The sequence below is a fragment of the Odocoileus virginianus genome, chromosome 12 (assembly GCF_023699985.2).
Source record: "Odocoileus virginianus isolate 20LAN1187 ecotype Illinois chromosome 12, Ovbor_1.2, whole genome shotgun sequence".
Classification (NCBI taxonomy): Eukaryota; Metazoa; Chordata; class Mammalia; order Artiodactyla; family Cervidae; genus Odocoileus; species Odocoileus virginianus.
The window spans coordinates 26,862,843-26,887,331 of NC_069685.1; the positions used below are offsets into that span (position 1 = coordinate 26,862,843).

Here is a 24,489-nt window from a genome sequence, read left to right on the forward strand (position 1 = left end):
GTTGCCGGAATTCAAGACAACTTCATTCTATTTTCTTCTACAGAAGAAAAGTAATCATCAGACAGGAAAAAACCACTGATTAAATAGCACATGTATTTTAATAATGCCTTAACAGATGTGTACCTCCTGTTCAAATGAAATATACCATTGTTTTCTATTCATTTCAAGTATGAACAGAGGAGCCTGACTAAAGATTATTATACAAATATTTTTCAAAAGGAAGTGTCAATTTTAAAAACTTACTTATTTTGAGCTGTGCTGGGTCTTCAGTGCTGACACAGCTTCTCTTCAGTGGTGAGTGCGTCTCATTGTGGTGGCTTCTCTGGTTGTGGACCAAGGTTCTAGGGAGCACAGCCTTCGGCAGCTGTGGTGCACAGGCTTAGCTGCCCCACAGCACGTGGGATCTTCCCCAACCAGGGACTGAACCCACGACCCCTGCATTGGCAGGTGAATTCTTAACCATTATACCACCAGGGAAGTCCGAGAATTTATATTACGATGGAGTTCAAAAAATGTGCAAAGAAGATGTTCAGTTACAAGCTGGATGAAGTTTAGGGAAATGGGAAGAGAAATAATGATTTTGGCTGACAGAGTCAGGGATGTTTGGGGGTGATGGTGATGCAAGGCAGATGGTAGAATCTTGACATGATGGCTCCTGGACAAAGTGACTAGGAAGCATTTTCACTTTACAGTTAAAATCATATCTGAACTTTCTACTTTCCTGTTAATTCATACACAATTTACCACAGAAATACTCTATTTTCACTGACTTCTATAAAATATTTATTGTTGAAATGTGTTCATGATATTGTGAAAGAGATTATTATTGGTTTACCTTAAAGGGTATAGAGAAGAAATGATTGATACAGTCATCTACTATACTCCTACAAATCAGGTTTCTCTATTAGCCACAGGTCTGATTCTGGTTGGTTCCACTTTTCTCCAAGCAGTGTGTTAAAACTGAAAGGCTTGAAGTATTCCAGACGATGGCTACATGCAAAGAGAAAAATAGTCAGAATTGAAATGAATTATATATTTGTGAAAAACTTGTTCTGAGAGTCTATTTATTTTGTCAATCTATTATAGGACAACATTCTATTTTAAGAACCTCAAAGGTAAGATGTATTCACATGTATAGTTTTCTTACTCTAGCCATCAAACATTCAGCTCTGAAAATATTCACCCATATCTCAAAGCACTCTCCTTTCAATTCTGCAAATAGCTCCCTCACAGCTGAAGACAAATAAAAATCAGCCATCAAAACCTGACTCATTTCATCTAGTCTTAAACAAATCACATTATATTCTCACAGATATTTTCATATTCAAACTCTGATGTGATTTATATCAGTTATACAAACAATTGTTTTTAAAAAGTTTCAGCTCAATAGATAAAAGGATAGACTCCTTTGCCAAAGCAAGGCAGATTTATGTAAAAAAGAGTTAAATATAATTCTTTTTTTCTCTTTCTAGGAAATCATTTAACTATTAGGATTTACTACCATTTAACTATTAGCTTTTTACTGTGGCCTAATGAGGAGAGAGGGGCTTCCCAGGTGGCGCTGGTGGTAAAGAATCCACCTGCCAATGCAGGAGATGTAAGAGATGGGGTTCGATCCCTGGATGAGGAAAATCCCTTGGAGGAGGGCACAGCAACCCACTCCAGTATTCTTGCCTAGAGAATCCCTCGGACAGAGGAACCTGGTGGGTTACAGTCCATAGGGTCACAGAGGGCTGGGCATGACTGAAGCGACTGAGCATGCCAAGAGGAGAGGCAGGTTTAGCTCACATGCTGCAGAGCAACCCAGCCCTGAAGGAAATCCCTCTGTGCTAGCCGACAGCATAATCTCACTTTTACCTAGAGTAAGCATCCAATAACCTATAAACAAAAAGCCCAAATACAGGAGTGCATTAGCTTGTGAGAAGCCAAAGAGACAAGCCATCTTGGTAAGAAAGCCCCGAGTGAGTGGCATCCAGATTCCTGTCCCACTCTGCCCACCTGACCAAGTGAACCAGTTTTAGTCACAACTGTCAATCCAGATTAAGCAGCTAAGGAAGCAACATCGAAGGATAAGAGAAAGGAAGGGAGAAAAGAGGCTGGTTAGAAAGGGTCAGGACCTGGGAGAAAAGCAAGGGGGAAAGTGGAAAATAGGTCAGGCAGAATAAAGGAACAGGCATGAAGAGACAAAAATCCAAGCAGAGCAGAGAAAGAGCAAGACAGGAAGGGCAAGGGAGAAAGACAGCGCAGCACTTGCTAAGGGGGAAGGGGAGGGAAATCAGCCTACCTCGGTGCACAGCCCACTAGGATGTCTCCATTGGGCTTGTCTAAACATGCAGACTCACCAGGCTACCTCGGCCACTTGAGTACACTCAATAGAGTGGGACTCTCAGGGGCCACTTGAGTACTCTGAGGTTGCCCCAGGACAGGGTCTGGCTTTCCTCCTCCTAAGTGGGTAGTGTTTGCAGCAGTCCATGAAGCATTCATAAGACTGGCCGGGGGCTACGTTCTCCTTAAGTGACGGCTTCAGGTGCAAAGAGATCAGACTTCAATGGAAAGTTTGCAGGTGACTCCTTGGCTTGTATGCCTGCTGCCCCACAGGAGACAGTATTTCTTGTAATAACTCTCTAGGAGTAGCTTCCAGGGTCCCCACAGGGTACATTACTGTTAAAGGGAAATCCCTAAGCCCTGCTGTCCCCATCTATGCTGCCTAGAAATACAGTGACATTTTTATCATCATGAGGTGACCAGGAGAACAGAACTAGAGTTAACTTAAGGTCAGATTCTCAAGCAGCAGAAGAAAAGATTTATTAACCCACCACTCACACCAGGAAATACAGATGCCTCTGGTCATTTACCTCTGAGACGGATCATAAATAAATTTGCAACTATACTTCAATGCTAATTGCTAAGTACTCACTAAGAAGATTCTTCATACACTACTGTGGAAATCTAAGTGCGCTACTGACAGCAGTAGAGAGACACGTATAAGACTATGCTTGTATGTGTCTTCTTTGACCAAAAAATGTTACTGCTACCCTACCACGAATTAATTAAAAAAAAAAAAAAACTCTTACAGTTGGGACATTTTTTCATTTATTTTCTACTTACAAATCAGGTTTTTGTCCTTGCTGCAGCTCATGTTGAGGCACAGGGTAAAGAGCTTCATAGTTTCTTTTATCTTTTGATCCATGAATTGCAAATGAATTGAATTTTGTTACATTTGGTGGAAAATAACTCCAAGGAATATAAGCACTGCCTTGCCATTTTGTTTCTCCTCGGGACACTTTGAATGACAGATCAAGTCCTTGCTACAGAAACAACAAGTGAAACACAAAAAGGTCTATTCATATTTATACTTTAAACTGGAGAAGAAAATGGCAACCCACTTCAGTTTTCTTGCCTGGGAAATCTCATAGACAAAGAAGCCAGGTGGGTTGTAGCTCGTGGGAGTCATATGAACAACCCATGAACCATGAGTAGGACACAACTGAGCAACTGAACAATAGTAACAATATACCCTGTACACTTAAGCATTTTGTCTCATATTTTCATTTACTTACTTTCCACACATTTCTTCTTCCAGAGAGTAAAAGCACCAAATGCTGTCCATGGCTGTAAAATTTAAAATTCTTCATGAGTGTTTGAAACGATCATTATTTTCTTCACTACCTTTCACGTCCACGTGTGTGTGCACATGCTAAGTTGCTTCAGTCACATCCGACTCTACGTGAACCCATGGACTGTAGCCTGCCAGGCTTCTCTGTCCATGGGATTCTCTAGGCAAGAACACTGGAGTCGCCTGCCATGACCTCCTCCATGTGCGTGCTTATGACTAAGTTTCCAAATAATTAAAGGATGCAGTATGCATACTAGATAATTACAGGGAAAGCCAGCATGTTCAGTTACTTAGAAATGACTTATTTCCCAGGCCAAGTGCCATCAAATGCATAAAGTTACACATGTTCAGATTCCTCCTTTATATTATCTAAATAAGAAATATGAAATATTTCAATTGGTTAGACAACACACAGTATGAAAAATGGGTGGGATATTTGGAGTTCATTAGAAAACTTATTTTGAAAATTAAAGTATCCTAAGGGAAGCTGGCACCAATTTCCAGGTCAAAATCTCACAACTTTTTAAAATGTTATTTCTATAAGAAAACTGTCTTGAAGCTCATTAAGGAGATAGAAAATAAAAATATAGGTTGTCTAAAACTACTTAACAGGCTGAAGACTTTAATTTGTAACTAGGGGCTTCCCTGGTGGCTCAGAGGTTAAAGCGTCTGCCTCCAATGCAGGAGACCCAGGTTCGATCCCTGGGTCAGGAAGATACCCTGGAGAAGGAAATGGCAACCCACCCCAGTATTCTTGCCTGGAGAATCCCATGGATGGAGGAGGCTGGTAGGCTACAATCCACAGGGTTGCAAAGAGTCAGACACAACTGAGCGACTTCACTTCACTTCCTAGTACAACTGCCCTCATTCCATCTGTCTGTTGTGTTTTCCTGCTTTCTACCATTAGTTCTGACACTGATGTCCATTTTAAAGAAGCACAACATATCCCCACAAAAAAATTCTAATAAGAGAGAATAATTGGGATTATCCATGTCAGTAAGAATCAAAGGATTTCAAACAGCTACATGAAGCAAATTTACCATTTTTGTAAAAGACTGTATCTAAACATTTGGCACAGATGGTCTATTGAGAGTTTTCTAGAAGGATTTCCTTCGAGAAATGAGTCAAAGAGAAACAAGTATTCTTTTCCATTTAAAAGTTCTCTGCTTATTTTTATTGTTATTATGCAACCATACGAATATCTTAAGAGCAACAAAAGGTCTTACAAATTCAAACGTATTCAAATTGCTTTCCTAGAGGTTAACTGTTATAGGAGTTGCTTGCCTGAAGCAAAACCAAGATTATTGATTATTAATTGTCCTAATATATCTAAAACTGAACTCTTAGAATTTTATTCACAATGGTTATTGAATAATTTTCTAACAAAAGATAAATCTATTCAATGTATTTTGTGCTAAGTCATCACTTTATGAAAATAAACTGATACTATCTGACAAATTTAAGCTAAGGATGTAGCTTAAGAATTAGAGCAGATCCACGTTCTTGACTAACCTTCCATACAAGTTATAAACCTATTTGCCTTAGCTTTCTGATGTATATGGGGAAATTTTCTTACTTCACATTGTAGTTTATGATAATTAATCATATTTCCCCAAAATTTTTTTGATATGTTATTTGAAGGGTAACAAAGATATATAGTAACTTCTGAAAAACTATAATTGTAAACAGTTATATTATCAAGAATTCAAAGTAAAAGAAAACTGTATCCAAAATCTCATTTAAATCAATTGTTTGGGTCTCTGCTTAGTCTACAAAAGGACAAAGACTGCAAGATAACTGATACTGAGGAGTACTGAAATGTCATTTTAAAATAGTAATGGTGTATAAATAAATATTTCATTTCTAAATATTAACTTTTCTTACAATTTAAATTAACAGGTAAGCATAAATTTACTTTTTCATATCTAGAGCAAAGAAAACTGCCAACCAGGTAGACAGTTCCCAAGGACCAGTTAAATTTGTACAGAGAGAGTCCATGGTTAATAATTTTCTTGAGTCTAGGAAAAGCCACGTGTGATTTAGTTTTAATCTGTGGCACACAAAATGACATAGTATATACTCAGTAAATGAATGATGAATAAAAGGAGGAATAATGAACACATAGTTATGTAATATATAAGATTAAATATTTAACCTAGTTATTAAAAGAATCCCCTAAAGCCATTTTCATAAAGTAATCATCACTTCCATAAAGTAATCATTTTCATGAAGTAGTTCGATTCATTATATCTATATGCCTCTTTATTTCTAAATAGTTAATATATAATAATGCAAATTTACAGTGTAAATAATGAGTTTTATAAGAATTTTTCATTTTGCAAAACAACCTTCAAATTTATTAGAAAACATTAGTGAATTGAAAATAGTATCAATGCAATATTTTCTAAAACATATTCTACATTACACATCTACTTGAAAACAAAGAATTACATATAATTCAGATAAATTCAGACTAGCATTCCCACTAGTTAGATAGAATTAGTGAGCTTTTATTAATCTATATGGTTTATAATTAGAAAATAATGTGTTCAAAATATATAGTAATGAGTTAGAAAAAATATTTTATACTTACGGACAAAGTTCAACTTCTAAATACTGTTCAGTTATGTCATTCAAGAAAAATGCTTCCACAACTTTTGAAAACAGAGATAGGACAGATAGAGAAATTTAATTTTGCTTCAACAATTAATAATCTGTTTATATCTTTAGAATATAAATGAATGAATACATTATTTTTAATTAAAGCTATATCACCACAAGGAAAAGAGGAAAATAAAAACTAGACACTGCCTATAAGAAAAAATACGTAAAAAAATAAATCATCTTTTTTCTCCATATCAGTCAGTCAGTTCAGGTGCTCAGCCATGTCTAACTCTTTGCAACCCCATGGACTGCAGCACACCACGCCTCCCTGTCCATCACCAACTCCTGGAGTTTATTCAAACTTATGTCCATTGAGTCGGTGATGCCATCCAACCATCTCATCCTCTGTCATCCCCTTCTCCTCCTGCCTTCAATCTTGCCCAGCATCAGGGTCTTTTCCAACGAGTCAACTCTTTGCATCAGGTGGCCAAAGTATTAGAGTTTTAGCTTTAGCATCAGTCCTTCCAATGAGTATTCAGGATTGATTTCCTTTTAGATGGACTGGTTGGATTTCCTTGCAGTTCAAAGGACTCTCAAGAGTCTTCTCCAACATCACAGTTCAAAAACATCAATCCTTTGGTGCTCAACTTTCTTTATAGTCCAACTCTCACATCCATACATAACTACTGGAAAAACCATATCAGATAGCCATTAAATAAAAATATTAATAAAGCCTAGTGCTGGTGAGGTTGAAAAGCAATGAGCATTATCACAGACTCTGAGCTAGTTATCTTTTTCAAGGAATTTATCCTAAAGAAATAATCACACAACTGAGAAAAGAAGTAACATGCTATTTATCAAAGTATTACTCAAAAGAAACGGTCTAAATGGTTTACCTCCTGTTATATATAAATAAACCTATTATATAGGAGAGGCTTCCCTGGTGGCTCAGATGATAAAGGATCTGCTTACAAAGTGGGAGACCTGGGTTCGATCCCTGGGTTGGGAACATCCCCTGGAGAAGGGAATGGCAACCCACTCCAGTATTCTTGCCCGGAGAATCCCCATGGACAGAGGAGCCTGGCCGGCTACAGTCCATGGGGTCACAGAGTTGGACATGACTGAGCAACTGAACACATATTATGTAGGAGAGCTGTTAAAAAAAATAATGAAATCTGTGTACTCCATGTAACAGAATATAATTCAGTCATTAAAATAAAATATACAGTTAAGTTATTTTTGATGCAGGAAAGATAAAAGGAATGATACTTGATAAGTAAGCTGCAGAGCAATAAGCTAGTGTACATGAAACAAAAATGTACACATGTGCCTGTGCTTAGAGGCCTGTAAAATGTGCACAAAAATGTCACGGCTGTTTATTTCTGACAAGTAGAATACAGGGGGGTGATTTTTCTTTACAATTTCCTGGAATTTTCTGAGCATGCTTATTTAAAAAATTAGAGAATTATGAAAGTGATATATGCTTATTATCAAAACAATATAAACATATATGTAAATAAAAAGTCAGCCTTTATCTTCCCATTTTGCTCTAAAACCTGTCAGACTTCTGCCTTTCCACAATCTATTTTACCTGCATAGATTAAAAAAATGTATCTATAGAATCATTTCCTGCTTACAATTTGCTTTCTTCACATATATACACACATGCAAGTTCACAGCATACAGATGACTAATTCTTTTTAATTGCTGCATAGTATTCTTCTATAGAATGTTATGATTTATTAACATAATCCTTTATTGATAGACATTTAGGTTGTTTCTAGTTTTCCATGTGTTATTTTTATAATAATAAAATATATAAGATATGGTCCCATTAACAATTCAGTGAGTCTTATTATTCCTTTTAAAGTCTCTTACCTATGGCAAGGATAGTAGAATGAAGAAGAGATACTGAATTAGAGAAACACTTAAGAGGTGAAACTGATAGGACTTGATCCAAATATAGAGACAGAAATGGATATCTTGAAAAGACATCACATTTCTATATTTGGTGATTTGATGTATTATGGTGCCATTGACTTAGATTGGGCAATTAGGGAAAGAAGTAGGTTTATAAGAGAAGTGGATTACTTGAGTTTAGGATTTGCTGAGTTTAGTGTCTATAGTACCTCCAGTATATAACTCACATTAGTGTGAGTGACTAACATGATCAGGAAGTTGGTATATAAAAGTTATATATCAATAAGAAACAATATATGTTTAAGATGTGATCAATTAACACCAATAAAATGCATGCCACACAGATGGTATAGAGAAAGTAGATGTTAGTGTGGACTAGAAAAGTCATCAAAGGTTTCTTTGAAGAAATGGAAACTGAATTAGACTGTGAACGATATGTGTCAAAGGTGGGGGCTTGAAAGAGAAAAGGTACGTAAGTGAGAATATGACCGAAAGGTTAGACTATCAGCCTTTAGGAAGTTAAGAGCTTTTGGTTTAATATGATAGCTCGATTCATGAGTACCCTGAAAGCTTAGGGGAAGGATTTGAACCTTATCTTAGGGACAGTAAAGATCTGTAATCTAGGGAATGGCATCATAAAGATTATTTCAGAAAGATAAGTTTGGTAGCTTAATTAGGATTCATTAGAAGGTGATCATACAGCAAACCTGAAACTGCGATTTCATGGCAGTTCTCTTAGCCTTCCTTTGATGTGTGATTATTTGCCAGTATAAAATAAAAACTATACTTCATGTTGAAGTTGATGATGTTTTTATAATAAGTAAAACACCACAAAGCTTCCATAAAGAAGGTTTATAAGGTTAAAGTAGCCATTTGAAGATACTTAAAAACAAAACAGGAATGCTGAACTTTTCTAGAATAGGTAACGGATGTAAAGGAAGGAAATATAGCAGCAATTTAAAAATCTGGATTTGTAATTGCCATTCTTCACTGTTCTAGTTATATAGCCAAAGTCCATAGGTAATGGTGAAAAAGTCAGAATGAGAGATTGGTAGGAAATATCAGAAAACTGCACATGTCAGGGGCTCAGAAGCACTCACTTCCTTAGAGCAAGATAAAATAATAGTTCTATGAGAGGTTATTATAAAAAGATTTATGTTTGCAATAAAATACAGCACTTCTACTTACCTTCATAATCCCACAATTGATTGAAAGGTTTTCCTGGTTCTCCTAGTGGGGCTGGAGGATCACTGAAAAATGGAGCACTGACTTCCATCATCACTCCTCTGTCACCTGGATTCAGCCTGACAAATACTGGCTCATGCGTCACTGGAAAACCATCCCAAGTGTGTTCAATTTTAAAATCCATCTAAAGACTCTAAGGGGGAAAAAAGAGAAAAACTAACGATTTGCAAATGTTTCCTTTAGAAAGAAATGAAACAAAAATTTCCAAGCCAAATAGCAGGCAGGAAGGCAGCAGAGTGACAAGAACACGATTCTCAGAGTCAAAAGGCCATTCATGGTGTGGTAAATTATGGATATGGAATTCTATTATAATAGGTGATTGGATGCTAAAATTGTTAAGACTAGATCTGCCTCGAGTTACCTTGTAAAGAGTGTATCAAAATAATTTTTAAGAACTGTAACTAATCCATTGCAAACTGTTCATTTACTTAAAACTATAAGCACTATAAGTTTATATGCCATTCTTTGTCTTATTGTAAAGCATGCAGATGAATTACTGGATTACCTGAGAATTAAGATCTTTACAGTAAAATTAAGTTTGATTTTTCGAAATCTGTATAAATGAACACAAGCATTGCTGTTAACACTGTTCTTTCGGCTAAAATTCTTTTCCTTTTTGCAGTGAAAATGGAGGAAGGGGCTTCAAGCATTTCAAGACTGGCAAAGTTTAACACTGTCATCCTTAGTCTCAGAGTAAGGTTTTTCTTAGCCTTTGCAATCTTTGATATTTCAAGTGTTAAATGACCACGTGCTTGGTTAATCCCTTTTCTCCAACTGAAATATGGTAACAAAATCTGTGATCATTAAACTTTCAAATAGAAAAAGTACATCTGACACAAGCAGTATTTTCATTTTAAATTGTTACTCTAAGCATTAAACAGAAGGACACAGTGTTAAATTAATAAAATTATGTTCTGTTGAACACTATGGATCAAGCACTTAATAAAAATTTAATTTCACAAAAACTTGTAGAGAAGCTACTATTATATATTACAAATGAAGAAACAGACATGTCGAGACCAAATAGCTAGTAAACCAAGAAACTGAACCAATGTCAGTCATGCTTTCCCAGATGAACATTTCAGAAATCTGCAAATAGAGGGAAACCTTATTTAGGAGTGACAGACTCCCCCCAGTTATACTAGGTCCTTATGTCTTGCCCAAAAGATAATCTTGGTTAGTAAATGATGATATTTCTAGACTTATCTGAAGTCTTCGAATGCATTTCTTTGCTTCATGTTCCTTTTATTGCAAATAATAAAGTTCCACATTTTGAATAAATTTGCTTCAAGACATTTTGTTCAGGTTTACTGAGGTATAATTGACCAAAAAAAATGTATATATTTAAGGTATACAATGTGATGGCTTCATAAAAACTATACTTGAATAAATTTATTCCAGCAAATATATATTAAGTACCTACTATGTGCCCAGCATTGGGAGATCCAAATATATAAGCTGTGTGTCAGATAACAAATCCAAGAGCTTCAAAAACCTTTTTGTGAAGTATGTAGTTTTCTCAATTTTCACTATACGCTAACAAATTTTAATAACTTCTAAAATTAAAAAAATAGTTATGGTATTACAAGCCATTTGCAGCTAATAGCACTTGAGAAGAAGAGGATATGTTGAGCAATTTATATTCATCATTGAAATAAGCTCAGTAAGTGGTAAGACTGTATAAACTGACTCTAATATATGTGGAATTTAGTCCTGATTTGCATGGGATAACATACCTCAATAATAATTTTATTTTGTTCTGTTGAAATACGAGGGCACATTCTTCAAAAATAAATATTTTACCCTCTATTCCCAATTTTGGTACCAGTACCTTCTTGCAGCACAGAGGAAGCAATAAGAATAAATCAAGATGTTAGAAATGCTCACTAAATCTTATTCTGGTACTAACATGCTATACTCCTAACTTAGGGCTTGACAATTTTTGACAATCCTGGCAAAACATAGCTCAGTGACTAGAAGTTTTGGTAGATTCATTCATTCTCCATACAATTACCATATCCACACACACACAAAACGTTGCATACATTAAAGGGATGCCTATCCTAATCAGTGGGTTTCCACCAGGGAATTTTCAACTCCCAGTTCTTGTAGGCCATCATCTCTATCTATAAATGGAATTAAACCATATGCAGTGATGTGCTCCTAAAAATAGCCTGTCACTTCCAAGCACATATGCTGGTTTGTGGTAAGACTGTGGCTTCAAATTACTGCAAAATGTCATTTTAGCTGGAAGATAAATAAATGATAAAAGCAGAGCTACTCTCATTGACAGCATAAGGTAGTGATCATCTAAGTCTTTTCACTGGTTCCTTCTTCCTTTTCTTCTAAGGTTTCTTTGAGTATTATTTGTAAATTACTGCAAAAAACATCAGCTAGACTTCCACTAGCAGGGAAGAGCGCCATGGCTGATATGATCAAGGGTAGAACCAATGGAAACAGAAACAGACTTTATTACCGTGGGCTGCAAAATCAATGCAGATGGTGACTGCAGCCACAAAATTAAAAGAGGCTTGCTCCTTGGAAGAAAAGCTATGACAAATTTAAACAGCATATTGAAAAGCAGAGACATTACTCTGCTGACAAAGGTCCATCTAGTCAAAACTATGGTTTTTCCAGTAGTCATGTATGGATGTGAGAGTTGGACTATAAAGAAAGCTGAGCACTGAAGATCTGATGCTTTTGAACTGTGGTGTTAGAGAAGACCCTTGAGAGTCCCTTGGACTACAAGGACATCAAACCAGTCCATCTGAAAGGAAATCAGTCCTGAATGTTCATTGGAAGGACTGATGCTGAAGCTAAAACTCCAATACTTTGGTCACCTGATGCAAAGAACTGACTCATTAGAAAGACCCTGATGCTGGGCAAGATTGAAGGCAGGAGAAGGGGACGACAGAGGATGACATGGTTGGGTGGCATCACCAACTCAATGGACATGAAGTTTGAGCAAGCTCTGGGAGTTGGTGATGGACAGGGAAGTCTGGCGTGCTACAGTCCATGGGGTTGCAGAGTCAGACAGGGCAGAGTGACTGAACTCAGAATAAAATTTTGACTTAAATTGCATAAAATGACGTTAGTTTCATATCAAAACAACAAACTTATTAATCTGCTTAAAGAATACATGAATCTAAGTGTACATAATACAACAAAATCAACTAAAAAGTATAGTCCTGCCCACTAGTTTATAATCTAAAGAAAATACTGGACCTAGACACAGACAATTGATTTTCCTTTCAACTCCCTAGGAACAGGTAGGCTTGTGGTGGCTTAACCCCACAACCTTTCTATTTTCTTTGTTTGCATATGTGCTCATATGAAGTAGAGATGATTCATTTATCAGTGCCCTTCACGACCTGGGCTAGTGGGCATCCGAAAAGCATTCCACTCCCTGTCATTCTCTATTGCCCATACACCGCTCTGTTTTTGTTCACAGCACTTAAAACTACATGACCAACTTGTTTATTTTCTCCCCATAAGCTAGAATACCTGCAAATAACAAGAATTTACTAATTTATTTGTGGAGTGAATAACTGCTCTAGTCTCTGGATCTAAAACTTCATGATTCTAAGATTTTATGCAAGAGAAATCAACTGTATTGGGGTATCATTATTTTTTTCAACACTGTATATTAATATAATGGCAAATAACTAAGATAATATATCACATCTAGAAACTTCCTTTCAAATTAGCTTATCAAAGGTTTATTAAATGTTATTCATTTTGTTTCAGGCACCATAGCAGGTATTGGATAGTGTACAGAAGTTTATGGGGAGTTGGCAATGGTTCTCATGTAGCTAATCAATCAGGACTCATCCATTATCAACTGGTTCATTTTGCAGTTCAGTTTAATAAAACTGGATCCCTACACCAAACTAAATTTTAAATGAATCAAAGATCTAGGGCATTTCCTGGCAGTCCGGTGGTTAGGCCTGTGCTTTCACTACAGGGCCTGGGTTTGAGCCCTACTCGGGGAACTAACATCCCACAAGACAAGCAGCACAGCAGGAAAAAACAAAAAAACCCAAATAACTAAACATAAATCAAATCACATAAAAACAAGAAAGAAAAAGTCAGGAGCTTGTTTTTAAAAGATAATCTTACAAAAGAAAAGAAGCCTTTTAAAATATAACCCCAAACCCAAAATACATTTTGAAAAAAGACTGATACACTGATACATTTGGCTATGCAAGCATTTAAAAAATAAAAGCAAAAGTCCATCTTCCTCCACCACAAAAATAAAAACTTGCCATTACAGAATCAAAGACAGTCTGGGAAAAATACCTGCAATTCATAGTTGAGATAAATAATTAATTTGTTTAATGTTTAAAGGGCTTCTAGAAATGAATAAGGAAAATATCATATCAACAGAAAAATGGTGTAAAAGTATGAATAGCCAGCACACAGAAAATACAAAATGTTCTAGCTCATTAATGGTAGAAATGCAAACTAAAACAATAAATTCCTATTTTCCACTTATATTGTCAAGAATCAGAAAGTTTAATATAATGCCGTGATAATGAGGACACAGAGAAACAACCAAATTATTCAGGCATAACTGGCACAGACCCAGTAAAGAGCATCCCTCAGTAACTATCAAAGCAAAAAATGCCAATAACCTTTGACTCAACAACTCTAGTTCTAGGAGTTATTACACCTGTATCCATTCAAAATGACAAGCTATAAAGATATTTGTTTTAACATTGTTCAGAATAACAAAATATTGTTAAACAACTTAATCACCCACAGGTAGAGGACTGGTAAATAAATAATGCTATCTCATACAATGAAATAGCCCATAGCAGTTAAAAAAAAGTGAGGCAGCTCTATATATACCAGCTAAGATATATAAACTTAAAAAAGCAAGGTCCAAAAAGTATGCATTTACCTAATAAAAAGGGAGAGTATTTGCATACATGCTTGTGAATGCATCTACTATCTCAGGAAGTATATATGAGACACCAGTGTATCAGTAATTGCCTTTTTGGAGGGAATTACCTGCCTGAGATAGCTGAAGAAGTTTTACTTTCACTGTATCACTTTTTTAACCTACTTGAGTTTTATACTAAAACAGACATCCATAACTATTCAAAAATAATTTAAAATACTAAAAAAAAAGTCTAATTTAAGGCTGGATTTCTCAAACGTTTTTGTGAATACCCTTGTTTCCCTCACGTTTTGCACGCTGAACATTTCTATAAAGTCAGAGTGAATATTAGGAATATTATTGAAAGAATACATTCATTCAAGCAGAACATCACCCTAATATACAATTTTTTTTTTTTGCAAATTGAAGAATTCTTTTATATATTATCGCACCTAGAGTTATTGGTTTACTAAGTGTGTTTTTCATATTTCCAATTTTGTTTAAACTAATATACAATTTTAATGTTGTCCGTGTAGACTTTCTTAAAAAGAATGTTTATTAATATGCAATTTCTCACTTTAACTTCTAGTCTTCAAATCAGTCTTATCAAAAAGAAAGTCAAAAATAATTCTTTTCATACTTTACTTCTACTACGCGAAGATCTTAAAAAGGAAATGAACCATGAGAATGGGGACAGAACCCCGGAGCATTAAGAGTCTAGAGAGGATTTAAAAAAAAAAATTGCACAAAGGATAAAAGAAGGAAGTTATGGGAAATGTATTTTCTCCATAAAACATTTTGTAAGGAAAATTTCCAAACTCTCTATTTACGAATTTTTTTTTTTTTTTTCAGTTTTCTACAGTAAGATTGTTTTTTCCAGTTTGCGTCCTCACCCCACCACCACTTGCCACCTCCTCCACGCATTTAAGAGAGAAACGGAGAAATGAGGAAGTTAGCCCGGAGAGTGGGAGGAAACCGCCGCCAGAACCAGCAGCTGAAAAGTACGTGGCCAGAGAAAAGCCAACAGGACTGGGAGCGGATGAGAGGAGTGACGAGAGGGGAGAAAGCATAACAAGAAGGAAACACAGACCCGCAAGCTCCCGCTCCGCCACCGGCTAGCTCGCGGCGGCCGAGGTCACTAGGAGCGCGCAGCCCCCTAGGCTCCGCCCCACGGCCCGCACGCTCCAGGGGCGGGGCTTAGCGGTAAAGCGCAGACACCTGTTGTAGGACCGCGGGTGAACTGATGAAAGCTTTCAATTGTTCCACAGAAGTTTGAGCGGTTTTCTAGAAAGAAAAGGAAGGGAAACGCAGCAGTATTTACAATTGTTGCGCAACTTAAAGACCAAGTATATATCATTGAGATTATAATAGAACATGCGCGGCAATAATTCAAAGTAACGAAAGACTAACTGGGTATGTAAGCAAAAAGTGTTAAATGTATTACACGAGCTGTAAATAATATTATCCTAGCTGTAAATTATCCTCTACTACTGGGAGGTCTTAACATGGCGGTTCTAACATTGGAACCAGACTAAGTTCCAATCCAAATTCAGGCACTTTTCAACTGTTATCAGGAAGTTACTGTAAAAAAAAAGGGTTTAAAAATACCAACTACCTTATACGGTTTTGTGAGGATTAAATGAGTTAATGTACATGGGGCAGAGTACACTCTCAAAAAAGATTGTGTGTATGTGTGTGTTAGTAGCCCAGTCGTGTTCAACTCTTTGCGACCTAAGTAGCTCACAGGCTCCTCTGTCCATGGAATTCTCCAGCCAAGAACCACCGGAGTGGGTAGCCATTCCTTCTCCAGGGGAGCTTATGCTTTAAAAAACTTGCTTTGGGGAAAACAACTTTTGTGTTTGTTTTACCAGATGATTATTTTTGTTTTATAAAAATCACTTTTTGTGGGAGAGGGAAATAAGTGCTGTTCAATAGGTGTAGAGTTTCAGTCATGCAAGATGAAATAGTTCTAGAGATTTACTGTGCACATAGTTAGCGATACTGTGTTTAACACCTTAAAGATTGAGTAGATTTCATGTTATGTGTTTTTTACTACAATAATTATAACAATAAAAAGACAAGCTTAAAAAGAGACATTGAATTGCCAGGTCATCTTCTTGGTTGGGAAAATATAATTATTATTAAGAGTTTTTTAAAAAATCACCTTTTATGTCATTTAATATCAGACAATCTTAAAATTTTGATCCTAGCTTAAATTTCCAACTTTGTATTCTTCATGTTTTTCTCACAGTGCTCAATGTTAGTTTATTGCATAAATTAGTATTAGTGCAATCAATTGACTCTCAAAGGTTTCCCTTATTGCAGAAATAAATCTAACATAACATGAAAGAGTGACTAGGTAATGGTTACAAACATACTAAGGATTTTTCTCTCCCTTTTCTCATTCACTGTACTCAATTACAGTAATAGATATTTTTTATGCACACACATTCTGTAAATTAATTCCTTCATCAGATACTTATTGAGTGCTCACTGTGTTCCAGATACTATAATGGAGCCTGAAGTCAAACTATAAAACACTATGATAGACACTGCAGGAAGAAGCATGAAGTAACTACAAAGGGAAGCACCAACCTTGGGCTAAGTGAGTAGAAATCAGAAGGGAAGTTTTAAAAAGGGAAAACACTAGAAGGGATACTTTAAAGATAAGTGAAATCATAGCAATTTTGTTTCTTATAGATTAAAATTATTTTCAAACCCATTAAAATTCAACCAGTAAAAAATCTTGTAACCAAAACAAAAACCAAAATACCCCACCACACCTCAAAACCCAAAAACTATAGTCTGTATCGATATTGACTGTATAGGCCAAAGAATTCAAGTGCAGAGGTAAAAATTCCAATTTCAGATATTTAATTTATGTAATATAAAGACTAACTCATCATTTACAACCAGAAAATACTATCTGCTTTCACCCACACTAATATCAACTTCTAGTGATGTAGAGTTGTTTATAACTACTTGTTTGGTGCCAAGTTAAATCACCCTATGACAGTATACCAGGTTCAAATATAGGGGAAGATACAAGCAAACCCTTGGGGAGTCAGACATTCCTGAAGAAAACGCATTGGTTGACCTTTGATAAAGTGTTGGAGCTTGCACTCTCAGTTTCTTCTTCCAACAAGTTTTTGTTTGAATTTCATGGCCACTAAAACCCAGATCAAGTTCAATCTTCACTAACTTGAACTAAACTTTTTATAGATATTATATACCTCCATATTTAACAACCAATCTGTAGAGGAAGGGACCATCTCATTCTCTTAATATGAGTATGGAGAAAACCTGTAATAGGACTTCAAATACCTAACTGGATACAGCTGGACACATTTAAAAAATTTCTTCATCCCTCCTAACTCAGTCTGTAAAGAATCTGCCTGCAACATAGGAGACTCGGGTTCGATTCCTGGGTGGGGAAGATCCCCTGGAGAAGGAAATGGCAACCAACTCCAGTATTCTTGCCTGGGAAATCCCATGGACAGAGAAGCCTGGCGGGCTACAGACCACGGGGCCGCAAGAGTCGGACACAACTTAGCAACTATAACCACCACCACGATTAGTTTTGGGCTTACCAGGTGGCTCAGCGGTAAAGAATCTGCCTGCAATGCAGGAGCTGCAGGCTGGATCCCTGGGTAGGGAACATCCCCTGGAGTAGGGCGTGGCAACCCACTCCAGTATTCTTGCCTGGAGAATCCCATGGACAGAGAAACCTGGTGGATTATAGTCCATAGGGTGACAAACAGTCTAACACGACTGAAGCGACTTAGCACATTAGGTTTTATGTAACAGTATCAGTACAAGACAACAAAAACATCTTGAACTGTTCACCAAACAACATCTATGACACGTCTCAGAAACATTACCTCAATTCATAAAAACACATATTTACTGAACTGACTTCAAGTTAACATTTTTATTGCTGGGATTGAAATTTCCTCTAATCTTAACTGTTAAACAGTGATGAGGTTCAAATCTAGACAAAATCATTTTCTTTAAAACGGGGATTGTAATCCGTCTACAAATGTAAAGTTTTGACTAATTTTTCTTGCAAAAGTTGTAACTTTTGTCTTCCTTTTTCGAGGAAGCAAAGTTCTCAAGAAATAGCTGCTGAGTCTGCAGGATCTCTGGAGTACTACTAACTTCATGCCTTATTGCTGCTACACAGCTAACTGTATAGACAACAGCTGTGTCCTTTCTCCAAAGACCCACGTACTTATTTTCTGGAGATTACCAAATTCACACCCAGAAATCCTCCATCCGTACAGCTCTGGAGGTAGATGCTGAAGACGCCAGCCTGGATTCTGCTCCCAGACGCAGAAACCTAAGTACTTTCCAACCATCCGCTTTGGCGAGTGGGTTCTCCCAGATCAAAAGTGCTTGGCAACAAAGATACTGGGGCACTTAAAATATGTATTTAATAACCTACCTATGTTTACATTTTTTTTCTTTATGAAGGAATAAAAAGAAAAAAAAAAACCCACCTGGGTGACTCCCTCCCTCCCAAGACACAGACCCACCAGCGCATCGGCCGCCACACAGGTGGCTCAGCCCGCTGTCATCCAAGTTCCCACAGCCCCGCCCGTCGCTCGACAAACAGCCAATAATGTGAGAAAACGCCAGAAAGCGCGATGACGTAAGCGCTGACGCACGCGTGATGACGCAGGCGGCGTCACCGTCTCCAAGGAGCGGTCTGGGGCACCGGTTTCAAAGTCGCAGGGCGGGCCGAGTGGACTTCCGCTGCTGGACCCGGGCTTCTCGGTCTTCCTGGCGTCGCTCCCCGCCCCTCCAAGGATGCCGCCACCCGGCTGCCCGCCAGCTCTCTCAGCGCTCTCCTGAGTGGCCCGACACGACCCCAGTGACCCGCGGGACGTCCAATATATCCAGCCGCGTCCCTGGTCCTGGCTGGGATTCGGGTGAACGTGAAACAATTCACTTGGCGGGTCCGCAGCAAACCTGAAATTTGGTGTCTCGCTTGAGCGAGGGACTGGGCTGGGACGCGGGAGAAGGAGGCGCGGCGGGGCTGTTGACGCCGCGTGAGTAGGATGCAGATCACGCCGCTCGAGTGCTAGACAGCCTCCGGAGCTTTGCCTTAGTTTTGCTTTCCCGCACTGCGAGCTTTGTGTCTTTTTAAGAAAAGTGAAATCTGGTGAAAGCTCCAAACAAATTGCATCCAAATGGCCACAGAAATCGACTTTCTGCGAAACCAGAGTAAGCTCCACATTCCTTTATTGAGAATTCTCATATGTAGTGTTTAATGTCGTCATCGTTGACTAATACTATCTGAATGCCTGTTGGGTACGTGGTAATTTGTAAAAACTTAAAAGAAGTTAAGCTGCAGAAAAAGCTTGATGGTATATATGAGGATACGCATACATTAAGCAGGAGCGTTTAGAAAATACTTAAGCCTACGAGGGACTCTGCTAGATGCATGTTTGTTATGCTCCTCACATGCTCTGGAGGAATTAGAGGGCTAATTGCCAGGAAGAGTTTCTAAGTCTGCAGTTAGAACCTGGAGGCACAGCTCTGGCCATTTGTTCAAAAGATATTTATTGAGCTCCTCCTGTTTCTATTATGTGCCAGGCACTAGACAGGCATAGCTGCTCTTGAAGATACGGAGGACTGTTCTACCCTCCAATAATTTAATTTGAGGAGGGAAGTATATGATTTCTATAAATACACTGAAGTAGCAGCAACCGTCAACTCTTTTGCCTCAGGTTTCTCACAGGGTTGGTTGAATGATTAAGCGGCCGTTAAAATATGTGCAGGATTTAGAATAGTATCTGACGTAGTGCTAACAAATATTAACTATTACAGGGTTATAATTTACTGTGGTTAAGGAAGGTACTATTTGGGCTGAGACTTGAAGTAAAATATAAATTTACTAGATAAAGAACTGTGTGGTTGAGAACAATATTTACAACATTGGAGGGATTAGGAATATGCTTTGTTAAAAACTTTGAAGACGGTTAGTTTGAATGAAATTTGATGTGTACAGGGAAATGGCAAGTAGAGCTGAAAGGGAAGAATTTGGCCAGATGGCAAAGGGCCTTTTCTGTTGTGTTTTCAGGAGTTAGAATCATTGCACAAGTTATAGGAATCACTGAAAGGAATCCAGTTGAGAGTAACTCAATCAGTTTGTGATTTATTTGAAAAACCCAGCTGGCTGTTAAGAGGAACATGCATTACAGCAAGTGCAGTCAGGTGATTGTTGTTATTATCCAGGTAAGAAGTGAACTGAGGTAGGTATAGTGAGATTGGAGATGAAATGATTTGGAAGAAAGGTATAGGGCAACTAAGGTTTTTGGCTTGCTTGAGCAGCAGGGAAAATGGTGGGGAGGGGTGGGGGGTGGCGGGGGGATGGTACATTCCATTTTGGAAACACCATAGGCCAGTGGTTGAGAACTCTGCCTCTGGATTCAGTCTGTCTAAACTCTGTGTTAGCTCTGTCTCTTTTGTATGTCTTTGACTTTGGGCAAGTTACTGAACTTTGTGCCTCAGTTTTCTTACTTGTAAAATGGGTATAATAGCACATGGTGTAGTTCTGAAGGTTAAATGAGATGATGCAAGTAAAGCACTTAGCATGGTGTCTAGCACATTTTAGGTGCACACTTTATATTATCTAAAATCATTAATGACATGTATGACACTATAACATTACCATTGTTTGTTAGGTTTGATGTGGGAATATCCTTCATCCCATAAAGAGGGCTAGCTCACCATCATCTGGGTTGTGTGGGACAAGAATTGGTGTTGAAAAGTTTGGTTGTGGTGGTAGAGTTCCTGAGACACTCATAAACTATGTTTTAGAGGAATACACCAGCCAGAATTCTTAAATAAAACTGAAGTCCAAATACCAGAGAGAACGATAGAAGCCATGGTAAATTATTTCTTGAAAAATGAATGGTAGTTCACCAGAAGAGAAGTGCGTGGAAGAAGGGAATTTTCAGAGGGACCAAAAGAAGCAAAGGCTCGGAGGCTTAAAATAACTACTTATTCAGGAAATTGGAGCATGGAATAGTAAGGTTTGCAGGAAGAGATGAAAATGAGTGTTGGATGTCTATTAATCTCCCCTTTTTTCCTTTAGACCTCATATGCCAGTTTTAATTGGTGGGTGACCGGATTAGTTGATTAGCTAAACACCACATCAGGTAAATACAGAAAGCTTACCCTTCTCCCGTCTACCTCTGACCTTCTTTTCATTGACTTCTATTGATTTTGAGCCTCCTTTAATTTGTTATAGCATATTTGCAGTACACCATTCGTCCACCTCCATCTAAGAAGGCAGGTCTGATAGTCCTGAGGGACGTGTGTATCAAGCTAAGGAGTGAAGAGTTTATTCACCAGTGGGGATGGAGTCTTTTTTTTTTTTTTTTTTTTTCATTCTCTTAGGAGTGTCTTTCATAGAGCAGAAGTTTTTAATTTTTATGAAGTTCATTTCATCAATTTTTTCTTTTATGGATGTGTCATATATAAAAATTTGGGCTTCCCAGGTGGCACAATGGTAAAGAATCCACCTGCCAAAGCAGCAGATGCAAGAGACATGGGTTCAATCCCTGGAGTAGAGAAGATCACCTGGAGTAGGAAATGGCAACCCACTCCAGTATTCTTGCCTGGAAAATTCCCTGGACAGAGGAGCCTGGTGGACTAGTCCATGGAGTTGCACAAAGTTGGTCACAATTGAGTGACTGAGTGTACACACATATCTAAAGATCTTTGCCTTACTCAAGGCTGCAAAGATTCCCTTCTATGTAGTCTTCTAGAATTTTTAAATTTCATAGATTTTAAAATCTATGAAGCATTTTGAGTTAAATTTTGTACAAGGTATGAGACAAGGGTCAAGTTTCACTTTTTTTTACATATGGATGCACAGTTGAAAAGACGATCCTTTCTCCATTAAATTACCTTTGCATCTTTGTTAGAAAGTCAGTTGAACATATTTGTGTAGATCCACTTCTGTTCCATTGATCTATCTGGAAGTCAATGTCCTGTCTTGATTATTACAGTTTTATAATAAATCAGTGTGGCCTTTCAGATTTGTTCTTTTCACAGTTGTTTTGACTGTCATAGGTCCTTTGCACTTCATATACGTTTTAGGATCAGCTTGTCCTGCAAAAAAAAAAAAAGGATGCTGGGAGTTTGATAGGCATTGTATGATTCTCTCGATTAATGTGTGTAGAATTCACTTAATGATACTGAGTCCCCTGACTAATGAAAAAAAATCTCTCAACTGATATCTCTTCTTTAATTTTTCTCAGCAATATTTTATAGTTTTTAGTATATAGGTTTTGCACATATTTGGTCAGATTTATCTCTATATATTGCTGGTTTTGATACTATTGTAAACTGTTATTCATTTACTTTCCATTTCTGATTTATCGTTTCTAGTGTATGGAAATACTTTGTATGTGTGCACTTTACCCTTTCAGCTTTCTAAACTCACTTATTAGTTCCAGTAGGTTTAATGTAGAGTCTTTCAGATTTTCTACATTGACAGTCTTTTCATCTGTAAATAGACTGTTTTACTTCTTCCTTTCCACTTTGGACTGCCTTTCATTTTCTTGCCTTATTGTACTTACTGGAACCCCCAGTACAGTGTTGAGCCAAAGTGGATGGAGTAGACATCCTTGTGTTGTTCTTGATTTTAAGGAGAAAATATCTGTTTTTCAAAATTAAATATGATACTAGCTGTAGTTTTTCCATAGATGACCTTGCTAGGTTGAGGATACTAATTTCTATTCCTAGTTTTCTGAGAGTTTTTTTAAAATCAGAATGAATATTGGATTATTTTTTCCAAATGCTTTTTCTACATTTTTTTGAGATCAGGTTTTCTTTTTCATTTTTAGTTTTTTAATAGCGAGATTTATATAGATTACTTTTCAAATGTTAAACTTGCCATTTTCGAATAAACTCCTCTTGGTCATAATGTATTATCTTTTTAACATACCATTTAATTTTGATTATCTTAAATGTCTGTTTAAAACTTTAATGTCTGTGTTCATAAACCCTTTGTAAAAAATTTTTTTCCCTAATGTCTTTGTCTCGTTTGGTGTCAAGATATGCTGGCCTCAGAATTACTTAGAAAGTATTTTGTCCTCTTCAGGTTTCTGGAAGATGTTTGTGTAGAATTGATATTTCCTCCTTAAATGTTTGGTAGAATTTACTAGTGAAGACAGTTCAACCTAGAGCTTTCTTTGTGGAAGATTTAAACTGTAAATTCAGTTCCTTTAATAGATAAGAAGTCAGTCAGTACTTTGTTTACACAAGACATACCCTTCGCAGATTTCTGTACGTCTGGAGTTCTCTCTGCGGCTTTCTCTCCTGTTCTTTGTCCTGCCAATTCTAGTTTACTTGGTTTCCACTGAGGCTCAGCTGCATCTCCTTAAATCAGAGAATCTGCTGCTCTTTGCCTGCAGTTTTCCTCCCTGTTTGCTGGCATGAAAGGTCGCTCCGGCCACTAGGCTGGGCAGGCATAGTGCTCAGTGCATTTGTTTCATGTTTGTCATTATCTTTACCTGATGCCTTGCACCTGGCAAACCACTGTTTTCTCTCTGCTGTGTCAGGTGAAGAAATGGACCACGTTACTTTATCTTGAGCATGAGCAGAAGTCCTATTCAATTTGCCCTACTTTTTCATCTTAAACACAAATACCTTACTCCCACTGTAACTGTTCTTTGACCTCATCAAGACCTGTATTCTTTGAACCCTTCATTTTCTTTCATTTCCTTAACTTGTTTGCAGCTCCCCCCCCCCCCCCCACCATACAGGCTATAGCAGTTTCCCCATTGATTCATCCGCTTTTTTGTTTTAATCTTAATGTGACCATGCCCCTGCTTTTCTGGAGCACATACTCAATAACACCTTTTCCATAGCTTGCTTTTACAGTTCTCATACCCATCTGTTCAGTAGCCATAGATAAAAACCTCTTGGATAAGTGCCACCACAGTTTCTAGTCTAACTCATAACTACTAAATAATTGGGCTGGGATTTGAACCCAGGCAGTCTAGTTTGAACCCAGTGTTTTATGTTCTTTTCTATCTGGCAAAGACACTTGCTTGAAAGAAAAATTATAGGCCTGTTTCCCTTATGCACACAGAAACTAAAATCCTAAATAAAATATTAATAAATTTAATCCATCAGTGATCTATGTGGAAGAGCTGAGAATAGCCAAAAGAGTTCTAAAGAACATCAAGGTGGGAAATTTTAT

At 37.4% G+C, this 24,489-nt stretch overlaps 2 protein-coding genes and 1 non-coding gene across 8 annotated transcripts in view; 2 read left to right on the forward strand and 1 right to left on the reverse strand.

Annotated features, from left to right (window-relative positions):
• Positions 1–759: 759 nt before the first annotated feature.
• C12H4orf33 (chromosome 12 C4orf33 homolog) lies at positions 760–18,873 on the reverse strand. 4 transcript variants are annotated; one of them, XM_020886674.2, is made up of 6 exons: positions 18,803–18,873; positions 9,329–9,518; positions 6,210–6,270; positions 3,561–3,612; positions 3,109–3,308; positions 760–990 (listed from the first exon to the last, which is right to left on the reverse strand). In XM_020886674.2, the coding sequence occupies exons 2-6, from the start codon at positions 9,507–9,509 to the stop codon at positions 885–887; spliced, it is 600 nt and encodes a 199-aa protein (XP_020742333.1). In that variant the 5' UTR covers positions 9,510–9,518; positions 18,803–18,873; the 3' UTR covers positions 760–884. The 4 variants fall into 4 exon arrangements, with proteins under 4 accessions (XP_020742333.1, XP_020742335.1, XP_020742334.1 ...); XM_020886676.2 differs by having other exon boundaries at positions 18,767–18,852; XM_020886675.2 differs by lacking the exon at positions 18,803–18,873 and adding an exon at positions 18,712–18,791.
• On the forward strand, positions 4,259–4,331 carry TRNAW-CCA (transfer RNA tryptophan (anticodon CCA)). The gene has a single exon. It is a non-coding gene; the product is annotated as a tRNA-Trp (tRNA).
• Positions 18,874–18,954: 81 nt separating the features above from the next.
• Positions 18,955–24,489, forward strand: part of SCLT1 (sodium channel and clathrin linker 1) — a 225,298-nt gene continuing 219,763 nt past the window's right edge. For 2 of the 3 annotated variants that reach the window (XM_020886612.2, XM_020886639.2), the window contains exon 1: positions 18,955–19,493. In XM_020886612.2, the coding sequence (XP_020742271.2) occupies positions 19,460–19,493 (34 nt within the window). In that variant the 5' untranslated portion in view covers positions 18,955–19,459. Of the gene's footprint in view, positions 19,494–21,369; positions 21,434–24,489 lie in introns of all 3 variants that reach the window. The other variant, XM_020886621.2, reaches the window with a different exon arrangement.